This window comes from Ictidomys tridecemlineatus, chromosome 2 (assembly GCF_052094955.1).
Source record: "Ictidomys tridecemlineatus isolate mIctTri1 chromosome 2, mIctTri1.hap1, whole genome shotgun sequence".
NCBI classification, from domain to species: Eukaryota; Metazoa; Chordata; class Mammalia; order Rodentia; family Sciuridae; genus Ictidomys; species Ictidomys tridecemlineatus.
In genome coordinates, this window is record NC_135478.1 from 178696651 (window position 1) to 178711352 (window position 14702).

A 14702-nucleotide genomic window follows, 5' to 3' on the forward strand; every position below is an offset into this window, starting at 1 on the left:
GAAATCACCAGGGGAATTATAAAATATATAAAAATATATATTATATATACTATATTATATATTATATATATATATATGGAGAGATAGGAAAAAAAAGGTACTGGGGATTGAATCCAGAGGTACTTTACCACTGAGCTATATCTCCAGTCCTTTTCATTTTTTATTTTAAGACAGGGTCTACAAAGTTGCTTAGAGCCTCACTATATTGCTGAGGCTGACCTTGAACTTGTCCTCCTGCCTCAGCCTCCCAAGTCCACCATGCCCAGCTAAAATATTGTGAATTTAGTAAAATGAAAACAAAACATGAATTGAAATAAAAGCAGTACTTAGGAAGGGAAATTATAGTTTAATTGTCTTATAGGAAAAGTTCAAAAATTAATTAAGCTTCCATATAAAATTTAGCTAGAAAGAAAACATTAAACAAATTAAATGGAAAGAGTAAAAAAATAAAGAATACAAATCAATGAAATAGAAATGGACAAAGAAAAATAAATAAAACCAGAAGTTGATTTATAAAAAAAAAACAATAAAATTGATAAAAATTGAAAAAAAATTATTGCTACAGTGATCTAGAAAAGAGAGAAAATACAAATTACCAATTTAAAAGACAGAGAAAATATCACTATGGATATTATAAATTTTAAAAGTATGAAAAGAAAATAGTACCAATAACTTTATGCCAAAAATTGACAACTTAGACTTTCTATTTCTATGCCATCACATACAATTGAGTAAAACTGTCTTAAGAAAAACATTTTAAGCTAAGTACAATGGTCAACATCTGTAATCCCAGCAATTTGGGATGCTGAGGAAAGAGGTTTGAAAGTTCAAAGCCAGCCTCAGCAACTTAGGCTTGGAGCAACTTAGTGAAATCCTGTCTCAAAAAATAAAAAGGGTGGGGATGTGGCTCAGGGGTAAAGTCCCTTTGGGTTCAATCCCCAGTATCAAATATATATATATATATATTTTTTTTTTTAACTGACTTTTAAAAAATATTAGTTTTTAGTTGTCAATGGACCTTTATTTATTTTTATATGTGGTGCTGATATTCCAACCCAGTGCCTCACACAAGCTAGGCAAGCGCTCTACCATTGAGCTACTACCCAGCCTTTGGCTGACTTTTAAAATTTGTTTAGGAATAAATCAAATAAATAAATATATTCACACAATACTTGTAATTAAATATCTCTCCACAAATGAAACTCCAGGTCCATATGGCATCACTAAGAGGAGTCCACCAAACATTTGAGGAATGAATAACATCAATTTAAACTCAGGAAATGAAATAGCACTCATTTTATGATCCAGCATTACCAAAACCAAATAAAGACAATGTAAGAAAAAAAAAAATCAACAGACCAAGACTAGTCAGAAATGGACACAAAATCACTGACCCACAACCAAAAGAGATACTCTGTTTCAGGGGTTGGAAGATTCAGCATTAAGATGTCAATTCTCCCCTAAGTAAATCTGTGTATTGAATAAAGTCCCAATAAAAATTCCAGAAACTAGAAATTGGCAAAGATTGATTATAGTTATTTTTAAGATAAAAATTTGAGCAGATAACACATTCACAAGGTACAAACATCCAACAGCATGAAAGGGGAGATAGAGAAGAGTCGTCTCCCTCCCACCCCTGTCCGTGACCCAATTCCCACTAACCTTCCCCCAAACAAAGCCACAGTTGTCATTCTTATTTTAATTTGTTCTCATTAGTTATACAGGACAGTGGAATGCACTTTGACACATTGTACACAAATAGAGCACAACTTCTCATTCCTCTGGCTGAACATGATGCAGTGGTATAATCATACATGTATATAGGTTAATACTGTCCATCTCATTCCACTGCCCTTCCCCTCTTCACCCCCTCTTCCCCTCCCCTCCCTCCCATCTGCACAATCCAGAGTTCCTTCCTTTTCCCCTACCCAACCCCCCACCTGCATTATGGATCAGCATCTGCTTAACAGAGAAAACATTTGGCCTTTGGTAAAGTTGTCATTTTCTTTTCATCCTTTGGAAGATGTTTATAACATTACACCAATTCACATTTCCACTAATAATGTTTGACAGCTCATATTTATAGATCCATTATCTCTGTGGATCATCAAACTTTTGAACTTTGAAAGGCAAAACAAATGACATCTCAATGTGATTTTAATTGAGCATCTTTCCACTTGCTTTTTTTTTCTTCCATTAATTTTTGTTCATAGCATTTGCCAATTTTTCTATTACATTACTGGTCTTCTTTTTCTCTGTTTTCAGGCCTTTTTTTAAATATTGGAAACATAATTTGTTGTGTGTGTAAACTGAATTGCATTATTTTCTAGTTCGTAATTTGTCTTTGAATTTGTTTACAGTGTTTTTTGCCAGGTGGAATTATTTTGGTAATTAAATTTATTAATCTTTTTATTTATGGTATTATATTTTGAAGAAGTTTTCTCATTCCAAGGTTATATAATAATTTCCCCAGGCTTTTCTGCATTACTTTTATGTTTGTTACCTTTCATATGCCTTTAATTTATCTAGATTCTTTTCCTGGTATGTCATGTGAAGTTTATAATCAATGTATTTTTTTTCTGTTTCTCTAGATGGCTACCAATTAATTGTCCAACACCCTTACTGTATAGTAAGTTACATATTTTTGTCACTGATTTGAGAGTCATTCATTCATTGAGTTTACTGAGTACCTACTACATGCTACTACATCCTGGGTGCTTGAACAAAAGAAAACAAAACAAAAAGTTTACATTTTTGGAAGGGGATTCAGACTATAAAAAAATAAACACAACAAATAATTATGTAGAAGTTAGGAAATTAAATATGGGTAAAAAGTGGGGGGTTGGGGAAGCAGAATAAGGGGTACCAGAAAGGTTGGTGGAGGATGGAATGAGCAGATTGTAGTTTAAATCTCACTGAGAGGGCTGGGGCTGTAGCTCAGTGGTAGAGTGCATGCCTTGCATGTGTGAGGTACTGGGTTCAATCCTTAGCATCACATAGAAAATAAATAAAGATTTTTTTTAAATCTCACTGAGATTTAAGAGAACAATGTCACCTTCATCATAATCAAAAGTCCTATTATTGGCCCAATTTCACAATTTATTATATATTCCATTGATCTGTCCATTCATAGTATAGTACCATACCATTTTAAATATTGAGGATTTATAGTATTTCCTAATCTGATCAGGTTAGTTTGAAGGAAATAATTCCTTCCTCCTTCCCTCCCTCCTTTCCTTTGCTGGGGTTTGAATTCAAGGTCTCTGGTATGCTAAGCAAGTGCTCTACCACTGCCTATTCCTGCCCCACCCCCTCAGCCCTGAATGGGATATTTCTAACACAGAGAATTTGAAAGATAAGTTTGAATAGTAAGGCACTTCATATTTGGCAAGTTTTTAAAAAATTTCAGTATGACAAGCAATTGTTTGCAATTGGTTCCTTGTCTCTGCCTGGATAAAATTCACAGTAGAGAAAAGACTTTCATAATAACAGCTCGGGGAAAGTTAGTCCTAGGGCTAGGGATATAATTAAGTTGGTAGACTGGTTTCTTTGCATGCACAAGGCCCTGGTTTCAATCCCCAGCATGAAAAAAAAAAGTTAATCATAAAATAAATTACTAACGCTACATCATAAAAGAAGCACTCTGAGCCAGGTCCAGTGGCGCATGCCTGTAATCTAAGAGACAGGAGGCTCAGACGGAGAATCACAAGTTTGAAGCTAGCCTCAGCAACTTAACAAGGCCCTCAGCAACACAGTAAGACCCTATTCTCAAAATAAAAAATAAAAAGGGCTGGGTATGTAGCTCAGTGGTTCAATCTCCAGTACCAAAAAAGAAGATCCTAACTATAATTGTCAAATGTGAAGATGATACAAAATTAGTAACATTGGGTGCAGCTGATCTGAATCGGACTCCTCATTTTCACATTGGGACTTTCCCAAATTTCTACAATTTCCAAATACACTACCAATTTCATCATTGTTTTTGAAATCAGAAAAATTTAACATGAATAAAATTATTTCTGGGGCTTTTGCTTGGTGATGGAGTGCTTGCTTAGCATGTGTTAGGTACTGGGTTGGATCTTCAGCACCACATAAAAATAAATAAAGGCATTGTGTCCATCTATAGCTAAAAATTTTTTTTAATTATTTAAGAATAGTTTTTATCTTGCCAGTGGTGCACACCTGTAATCCCAGTATTTTGGGAGGCTGATGCAGGATTATTGCAAGTTCAAGGCCAGCCTAGCACTTTAGCAAAATTAAAAGGGATGGGGTTGTAGCTTGGTGGGAGATGTGCCTGGATTAAATGCCCAGTACCAAATAAAACAAAGAAAAACAATATCTAGGGGCTGGGGATGTGGCTCAAGTTGTAGCGCACTCGCCTGGCATGTGTGTGGTCCGAGTTCCATCCTCAGCACCACATACTAACAAAGATGTTGTGTCCGCCGAAAACTAAAAAATAAATATTAAAAAAATCCTCTCTCTCTCTCTTTAAAAAAAAGGAAAGAAAAACAATATCTATATCTTGAAATGCTATAACAGTGATCTTTGTTATTAAAAACCTATATAAGGAAATATTTAAGGTTAAAAAGGAAGTGAGTAACATTTAAATTCACATCTAACCAATAGAATCTAAATCTAAATTCACAGTGTGTGGGCTGGGGATGTGGCTCAAGCGGTAGCGCGCTCGCCTGGCATGCGTGCGGCCCGGGTTCGATCCTCAGCACCACATACCAACAAAGATGTTGTGTCCGCCGAGAACTGAAAAATAAATATTAAAAATTCTCTCTCTCTCTCTCTCTCTCTCCTCTCTCACTCTCTCTTTTAAAAAAAAAATTCACAGAGTGCATTAGTACATCATATCACATGAATATCTTGTATAATAGGAAAATATAGCTATTGATTTATCATTTGCAGATTTATCCCACAATACCATACCTATTCAAAAAAGAACTTCAGTATTTCCATTTCTATAGTAGTAAAAGCCCAAATGGGAATACAGTTGGTAAAAAAAAAAAAAAAAATCAATCCTTTCTCCCTTTCCTTTTAGGATTATAATTGGTATACTGAAATGAACCTGCAAAAATTGGTAATTTTTAGATTAACTTATTTGTCAACTTTGTTTATCAAGTTCTTATAACTATTGAGACCCCAGAAACACCGTTTCAGGATGCTGTTAGAGCTATCAATCTCTCTAGACAATACTACTTTAGGAAGATTTTTGGGTCACTTCTTAGTTTTCCCTAATGCACATTTATGTGTGTGTACAGGCAGACTTTTGAGAGTCCTATCATGTGACAGTTTAGTTTTCCCCTCCCCCAATTCTACACTTTATAACTGTTTTGGCAATGATCTATTCATTGTTTCACTGCAGAGTTTTGTACAATAAAGGACTGTACAACATGTATCCTTTGATAATACCCACAGCTATCTCTGTGGTAACAAAATCTTTGTAAGTGATCTGAAAAGGAAAAGACAACTGTGGTGGTCAGTCTCCCAGAGGGCCCCAATGATGTCACCTCCTGTTACTCCTACTTTTGGTTATCACCAAGATCTCACTCACAGGGTTGGTCTGTGTGACTGAAAAACTAAGAAGTGGTAGGATGTTTTTTCTGAGATTAAGTAATAAAAAGCACTGAAGCTTCCATTTGGTGGTTTCTGCTCTCTTTCTCGCTCCTTTTTCATCATTCACCCTGGAGGAAACCATCTGGCATGTTTTGAGTAGCCCTACAGAGAAGCCCACATAGTGAAGAACTAAGGCCTATCAAGAGCCACATGAATGGCCTTGGAAAGGAATCTTTTAGGGGCCAATGAGATTTCAGATGACAGTCATCCTGACCAATAGCATCACTACAATGTCAAGAGAGATGCTGAGTTGGAACCACCCAGCTAAGCCACTCCCAGATTCCCAACCTTCTGCAACTGTATAAGAAAACAATTATTTGAAGATGCTAAGCTTAGGGATAATTTGTTACACAGTAACAGAAAACTGAAATATTAACTGAAACAAATGGAATCAACCAAAAAAGGAGGAGGAAAAGAAAAGCCCTAAAGAAAAGGGAAAACTTTACATAAGAAGGGAGAGGAACTCTGATTTCTTCTTGGCTATTGTATAATAATTTAGTTTTCCTCTGAAACACTTTTAGCATATTTCTGAAGGTAATGTCTTGTCTTCTTTGCATTCTTCCATCTGATTATTAATCTCTTTTACCTCTGGGCACCTAAAACCTAAAAATGTAACACTGTATTAATTTATTTAACATTATATTTTGCTAATAAGTTATAGGAATGTATGTCCTTCAGGGTAGGATTTTTCACACTACATAAAAATGAAAACTACCTTTAATCAATTATTTAGTTCTGCATTTATAGTGTTAAATAAAAGGAAAAAGTCCAAATTGCACTCATACTAGTACAGCAATATATGAATGTTCCACATGTATGGAAAAAGTATAGAAGGAAACAATAAAAAAATACTATCCAAGTGATGAGTTATGAGTTATAATTTGGCAAACTTTTTACTATATAAAGTACATCAAGTGTATATGCATTATTAATAGTTGATGGGCAAAGCAGCACACATTCTTAAGTTATATCTGTTTAGAATTTAATTTGTTTACAATAAAACTGATTGGTTGATTGACTGATTGTAATACAGGGGATTGAACCCAGGGGTGCTTTACCACTGAGCTATCTCCTTAGCCCTTTTAATTTTTTATTTTGAGACCAAATGTTCTCAGTGTTCACTAGGTGGCACTAGACAAAGTCTCAAAATAAAGTTGCCCAGGCTTGCAACTTGGGCAACTTGCAATCCTCCTGCCTCAGCTTCCAGAGTTGCTGGGATTACAGCTTATATGCCACCTCACCTGGTTTAGGGTTTATTTATTTTTTAGAATTCCACACATTTCCACATAAGAATTACCTCGAGAGTGAAAAGTTCATTATTATTAATATGCTTTGCTATAATGCATTTTAAAGAGTCCTAGAAAAAGAAGAAAATATGATGTAGAAAATAGAGCTTCATACTGAGACTCTACCACCAATTAACTCAGTAAAACTATTTGATTCACTTGGTGTCTTCTTTTTCTCAACAGTAAAATGGGAAGATTGGGTTAGTCCTACACTGTCTAATACAGTAGCCACATTTCTGTGACTATTGAGCACTTGAAATGAAGATAGTCCAAATGGAGATGTATTGGAGGAGTAAAATGCCCATCATCACAATACACACTTAGTACACTAAAAAATAATTTAAACTATCTCATTAATGACTTTTTAAATGTAGGATTTTTTTTTTTTACCTTCGTTTATTTTTTGTGGTGCTGGGGATCGAACTCAGTGCCTCACACATGCTAGGCAAGTGCTCTACCACTGAGCCACAACTCTGGCCCCCATTAATGACTTTTTACATTGACTATATGTTGAAATGATAATATGTTGAACATATTAGGTTAAGTGTTAAAAATATATTTTCCTGTTTCTTTTTGCTAATATGGCCACTACAAAATTTAAAATTATACATGTGGTTTTCATTGTATTTTTATTGAATGACACTGGGCTATATCATATCTTCCAGCCCTTAATATTCTCCTCTCTAAAACAAATCAAGAAAGCATCTGCAGCATGTATGTTTGAAGTAATCCCTTCTTCCTTAGTGTCCACTAGATGGCACTAGAATTCCGACCTCTACCTAATAATTTAGAAATTTAAAATTTGTACTTGCACCTTCCTAAACTGTGCTCTGCATAGTCTCATCTGCTTGGCTTTGCTCACATTATTCCCTCAACTGGAAAACTCTTTCCTCACCTTGGTCAGCAGGACCACAAGCTTACTCATTTTAAAAATTTCAGGGGAGGCTAAAGCAGGAGGATGGTGAGTTCAAAGCTAGCCTCAGCAACTAAACAAGGTGCTAAGCAACTCACTGAGACCCTGTCTCTAAATAAAATACAAAACAGAGCTGGGGATGTGGCTCAGTGGTCAATTTGCCTGAGTTCTATCCCCAGTATCAAAAAATAAATAAAAATTTAAAAAAAAAATTCAGCTCCTCTATGGGGCTGAGGTACAGTGGTACAGCAACTCACCTAGCACGTGTGAGGCGCTGGGTTCAATCCTCAGCACCATATAAAAATAAAAATAAGGGTATTGTGTCCAACTACAACTAAAAAAAACAATTAAGAAAAATTTCGGGCTGAGGATGTGGCTCAAGCGGTAGCGCGCTCGCCTGGCATGCGTGCCCGGGTTCGATCCTCAGCACCACATACAAACAAAGATGTTGTGTCTGCTGCAAACTAAATAATAAATATTAAAAAATTCTCTCTCTCTCTCTCTCTCTCTCTCTCTCTCTCTAAAAAAAGATCACCTCTTTAAAGACTTTTAAAAAAAAAAAAAAGTGAAAAAAAAAAAAGAAAAAGAAAAATTTCAGCTCCTCTAAGAAGCCCTTCCTTAACATCCTACTGTTGCCTGCAAATGACTTTATTGTACCCTTTTGTATATATGTGTGTGTGTGTGTGTGTGTATAAATTTATTTATTTATTTTACAGAACTATGTACATCTTTTTACCTGAATTTCGTTCTACTATCTTTTTTAGAGGGTTAACTGGGGATTGAACCAAGACCTTACACATGCTAGACAATAATCTACCATTGAGCTACATCCCTAGCTCTTTTTTGTATTTTATTTAGAGAAAGGGTCTCACTGAGTTGCTTAGCACCTCGCTTTTTGCTGAGGCTGACTTTGAACTCACAATCCTCCTGCCTCAGGCTCCCAAGCCACTGGGATTACAGGCATATACCACTGTGCCAAGCCCCTTTTTATTTTTTTTGAGACAGGGTTTAACTAAATTGCTGAGGTTGATCTTAGGACCCTCCTGCCTCAGGATCCCATGATGTTTAGATGACAGGCTTGTGCCACAGTGTCAGTACCCTCTACTCCCTTGCGTACATACATTATCTGAGGAAATAGTGGTGGGGGGTCTTAGTTAAAGCCTGACATCTGAAATGTTCTGTAAGCAATTTATCAGAGCAGAGAGGCAAAGTTATACCTCAGCAACAAATCCCCAAATCTCAGTAACCTAACACAGCAAAGTAATTATATTCATCAGGGATCCATTGAGGGTTTATTTTATTTTTTAATTTTTTTTCAGTTGTAGTTGAACACAATACCTTTATTTTATTTATTTTTATGTGGTGCTGAGGATTGAACCAAGGGCCTTGCACGTGCTAGGTGAGCACTCTACTGCTGAGCCACAACCCCAGCCACCCCCCCCCCCATTGAGGGTTCTTTTCTGTGGCATCTCCACTCCAGGACCTACCCTAATGGAGCAGTTCCAGATGGAACAATTCCAGTCACTGAGGCAAAGGAAGAGGGCCTTGCAGATTTGGGAATCAGCTCTTAAAATGTTTTAACCTAGAATTGATATAGTCACTTCCACTCACAACTCACTGTCAGGAATTAATTACATGGCCCCATCCAACCAGAAAGGGGTCAAAAAGTACCATCTATCTAGCGCTTAGAATGTATGGGAGACGTATTTGAATACCAAAGACTACCACTAAGGATTCTTGTTGATAATCATGCAGCTCACTCTCTCCTCCTGCAGGTGGCATATACTCATTACCCTTCCCCCAAAGAAAACAATCCAAAACGGGTTAAAGAGTTGGCTATAATAATATTAGATTCAAATATAACAATCTCTGGGTGATGCACAAAAGTTTCTCCACTAGTTTCAGATGAGGCTTGAGGTGGAGATCTGTAACTAAAAAGACAAGTTATGTGCCCCGCATATCTAATGCACAGTAATGGAATAATGACAGACTAAAGCAGTAAAGAAGGAAGAGGAAGAATGGGAGGCACCACAATGTAGTGATGATATCCCACTAGGCAGATGTGGCAGGACCTCTTGCCCTGGGGGAAGAGGATAACTTTGCTTAGGCTCCAATTTCACCTCTTAGGAGGGGATTCTTAGGTAGGCTCAGCAACTAAACAAGGTGCTAAGCAACTCAATGAGACCCTGTCTCTAAATAAAATACAAAATAGAGCTGTTTATTTTTCTGTTTTAAACCATTGAGACTTTAGTGTTCTTGCTACAGCATAACCTAACCTAATGTGTCCTTGACTGACTCAGAAACTAGAATCTAGAGAGGGGTATTGATATTTTAAAAATAAAACAGGCATGGTGGCACATGCCTGTATACCAGGTACTCAAGAAGTTGAAAAAGAACCACCCCAAGTTCGGGGCAGCCTCAGCAATTTGGTGAAACTCTATCTCAAAATTAAAAAGGAGCCAAGTGTAGTAGAGTGTTTTGTAATCCCAGTGGCTCCAGAGGCTGAGGCAGGAAGATCACAAGTTCAAAGCCAGCCTCAGTAAAAGCTAGGAGCTAAGCAACTCAATGAGATCCTGTCTCTAAATAAATACAAAATAGGGCTGGGGATGTGGCTCAGTGGTTGAGTGCCCCTGAGTTCAATCCTTGGTACCCTCAAAATTAAAAAGGAATAGGGGACAGAGCTCAGTGGTAGACAGCTTGCCTAGCATGCATGAGGCCCTGAGTTCAAATCCCAGAGTCATAAAAAACAAAATGAAACAAAAAAAAAAAGTAACATGTATGATATTAACTTACACAGAGGGCAGCAGAGATCTTGCTGGAGGCTGGAAGGATGGCAAACACTGTTATGTAGTAGCAAAATATGTGGTAGAATTGTAGCCTACAGTGACTTTATCTAACAAGCTTGTAGATCTAGGAGAGACAGAATTTTAGCAACATGAATATGGGTTACTATTTGTTGTCACTGACAACTATTAGAATAGCTATTTGTCAGCAGGTGTAAAGCATCAGACTACAGGCCAGGAGCAGAGGTGAATACCTGTAATCCCAGCAACTTGGGAGGCTGAGGCAGGAGGATCACAAGTTAAAGAGCACCCTAGGCGACTTGGTGAGACCTTGTCTCAATAAAAGGAGTTTGGGATACAGCTTAATGGTAGAGTTACAGTGTGTTCCAGTACCAAAAAAAAAAAAAAAAAAAAAAAAAAAAAAAAAAATCTAGAAAAGGGCAGGTATTAGCACATGAAACTGCCCTAAAATCAGAGATAAAAGGCCAACTACATTTTTTATAGTATTATACTAACAAAATACAAGTCACATAAATCTAACCAACCTCTTAGGGACTAGTCTACTAGTCCCATACAGACTACCATAGTGTAATAAATAAAACTGATGCCTAAACCACTAGTTTCTCAGGTAGTGGCATTTAAATTTAAGAAACTCAGGGGCTGGGGCTGTAGCTCACTGATAGAATGTTTGCCTAGCATGCATGAGGCGCTGGGTTTATCCTCAGCACTACATAAAAATAAACAAGTAAAATAAAGGCATTGTGTTCATCCACAACTAGAAAAAAAAAAATACTTGGGAAGATAAACTGATTTAACAGAGGACATCATGTTCCATTCTTTTCTTTGGTAAAATTAAATTAATGAAATAATGCATACACCCAGATGGGAGTGTAAATAGGTATATTACCAAAAGCAGAGTGAATAGACGTATACTTATACATGCGACAAGATGTGGAGGAGTGATGATGGATACAAGAGAACAAAAACAATTACCTGTGAGATGCAGATATTGTCAGATGACCTGATCAGAATAAAGCAGTCATTTTCGTAAAGAAAAGACATTGAAGAACATAGAAGGAAAAAAGTCTCCTGGACTGGTAATTTTCTTTCCCCCAGAGACTAAAGTTGAGGGCCTGGAAGAGGGATTTTTTTTTTTTTAGAAATAGAGGCTGAGCATGGTGGCACATTCCTATAATCCTAGCAACTCGGGAGACTAAGGCAGAAGGATCAAAAGTTTGAAGCCAGATTCAGTATCTTAGTGAGACACTGCCTCAAAATAAAAAATAAAATGGGCTGAGGATATAGCTCAATAGTATAGTTTTTGCCTAGCACGGGCAAAGCCCTGGGTTCAATCCCCAGTAGCACAAAAAAAGGAAAAAGGGAATGGACAGTCACGAAAGGACTGTGGTTGTCCCTCTGTATCTTTAGGGGTTGGTTCCAGGACTGCCCCTACCCCATTTAGAGCTTAAGTCTGTTTTATTTAATGGTATAGTATTTGCATATAACCTCTGCACATTCTCCCATGTAATTTAAATTATCTTTTGATGACTTACAATGCCATATACCATGTAGTTATCCTATATTGTTTAGGAATGACAAATCTGTTAAATGTTCAGTACAGACTTTTTTGGCTGTAGTAGGGACTGAATCCAGGGGTGTTCTCCCTCGGAGCTACATCTCCAGCCCTTTTTATTTATTTTTGACACAGGGTCCACATTGCCCAAGCTAACCTCAAACTTGCAATCCTCCTGCCTCAGCTTGCCAAGGAACTAAGATTACAGGAGCTTACCACTGTGCCTGGTTCAGAAGCAATTTTTTAATTAAAAATACTTTCAAGGGCTAAGATGCAGCTTAATGGTAGTTCAATTCCTAGTACTGAAAACAAAAAAAAAAAAATCTTAATCTACACTTGGCTGAATCCATGAATATAGAATTTTATTAGTCTGATATATTCAACTGTAATAGTCGAAGCACAGGCTCTAATAACTGGTTGTTATATGGGCAGTAAACTGTCCACACCCCCAAATTCAGAAGTTTATGATCAAACAAAAGTGCTTTAAGCATTTTCCTGTTCTGAAGTTTTAGGATGTTAATCCTTAGACTAGGAATTAAAACTCTTCCCTATCACTAATTTCAAGGTCAGAAGTCAAAATAACACAGTGGAAATACTTTTTCAACTTTATTGCATCAAAAAATTCATTTAAACCACATAGTGGCCAAAATGCCCACATCCTAAGCAGGCTTTATCATCCCACTGCCCTCTTCAGACCAACATACACAAACACATGCATGCTATGTTGGAGAAAGAACTTATAAAAATATAGGACAATGAGAATTAAACAGTGGGTATTCTATCATCTCCTTCCTTGTAGCCAATGTACACACCTTAATAGTTACCCAGAAACAGAGGCGCTCTCAGGAAGAAAAAACTGAACACCAAATAAACTGACCACAAGACATTCATGTCCAAAGAAACCTTTGGCAGATGTTTAGGATGCTGGGTTGAAAACACCACCATCTCCCAACAGCTGAAAGTGCAGCACAAGTCCACATCCCAGATGTGTCAAGATCCACACTGTGAAGGACAGCAAAGCATACAGCCCATCCTGGGGAGAAGGGCAAGTTCACTCCATCCCGTAGCCATAGGCAACCCATGCACACCTGTGTATTAAACAGGCTCCCCCACCCCCAGGGCAAGGAGCATATCCAGTCAAACAGGTCTGTCTGTGCCTAGTAACAGTTCTCTGGAAACACTGGTGGTGAGAGCTTGCCTGCTAGTAAATGGGAAACTTGGCTGGCGTTGCTGAGGTCGATGTTCCAAAGTATGGCTGATGCAGAGGACAGTTTTACTGCACTCCTCTGGATTGATGGTCTGGTAGGCCCTTGGGGGACTCTGTGTTGGTTAGTTGACCTCTGGTGTTCCACGTACTCCCTGGCAATGGGCTCTCCACTAAGGCCCCCAAAGTCTCCATCAGTCTAACAAAGACGGACAGTAGGGTCAACACCACACCTAGCAGGTAAAGGTTCAACATATTCTTCATGGCTGAAAGTACCCCACTCCTTTGCAGAGCAGTAGTGCTTCCTTCTACTTCTGGATGGTCTCTGGATCCTGAGGAAAGAAAGGAAGGGGTTAATCTTCAGCCTTTAGAGATCTACATACATCATGCCCCAACACTTCTGCCTCCCAGGAGTAAATGAAAGGCTTGGCCAGCCAGGGAGACAGTGGCCAACAGTTTTCCCACAACAAAATCTCCAAGTACATAAATTTGCACTGCAAACTCCACTACTGTAGAGCCTTACTTGCTTCTCTAATTCAAGAGTACTACTTAAAACTTCTACTTCTCTTTAAGACTGTTCTTGGCAGGTACAATGCACAGACCCTACACTACAGTGCTGCTACCTGTAGCAGAGGTAGAGCCTTCTTGCAGGGGAAAGGGGGAAATAAAAGACAACTTACCAAGAAGTCTCTCCCATTTTACTGTTAGATTCCAGTTAACCATAAATTTTTTGAAAGTTAAAATAACCTTAAGAGTCAGATCTATCAGTTCATTTACTCAACAAATAAACCCTGAATACTTAAAGAGTGTCAGGCACCCCAGAAGGTACAAGATAACCCCACAGACTCAAACCATGCCCTCACTGGACAGTTAGTTCCCGACACAACAAGCTACACGCTGGGATAGGAAAAAATATGCTGAGGGTGCTTTTGCGGGGCGTGACAGGGATGCTTAATCCAAACACCAGCAAGCAAGGGGTGGGCTACCGGAATCCCAGTCCATTTTAGAGGAAAACGGGTTGGGGCGGCTGACCGGTAGAGACAAGAAGCCAAAGCTCCTGGCGGCCCAGCCCCAGTCCACGAGGCGGCCAGCCCAGCACGCAGCTCGGAGGATGGGGGCGGGGAACCGGGAAAGCCACTCACCTCGAGGGGGAAGGCCAGGAGAGGCCCGCAAACGGTCACAGCAGGTCGCACAGGAATCCGAAGGCAAGTCCTTCGACTGGCAGCAGCTCGAGCGCCGCACGCATTAAGGTCTATGAAGGCAAAAGCCCAGCTCGCGGCGATGCCAACAGTCAGCCAACCCGGCCCCGCCTCTTATATCC

General features: G+C 38.3%; 1 protein-coding gene across 1 annotated transcript; it reads right to left on the bottom strand.

Moving 5' to 3' along the window:
• Positions 1-12770: 12770 nt before the first annotated feature.
• Hilpda (hypoxia inducible lipid droplet associated) lies at positions 12771-14688 on the bottom strand. Its single transcript, XM_005319427.5, has 2 exons — positions 14524-14688; positions 12771-13713 (listed from the first exon to the last, which is right to left on the bottom strand). Exon 2 carries the CDS (start codon positions 13643-13645, stop codon positions 13451-13453), a length of 195 nt encoding a protein of 64 aa, XP_005319484.1. The 5' UTR covers positions 13646-13713; positions 14524-14688; the 3' UTR covers positions 12771-13450.
• Between the last annotated feature and the right edge of the window lie 14 nt (positions 14689-14702).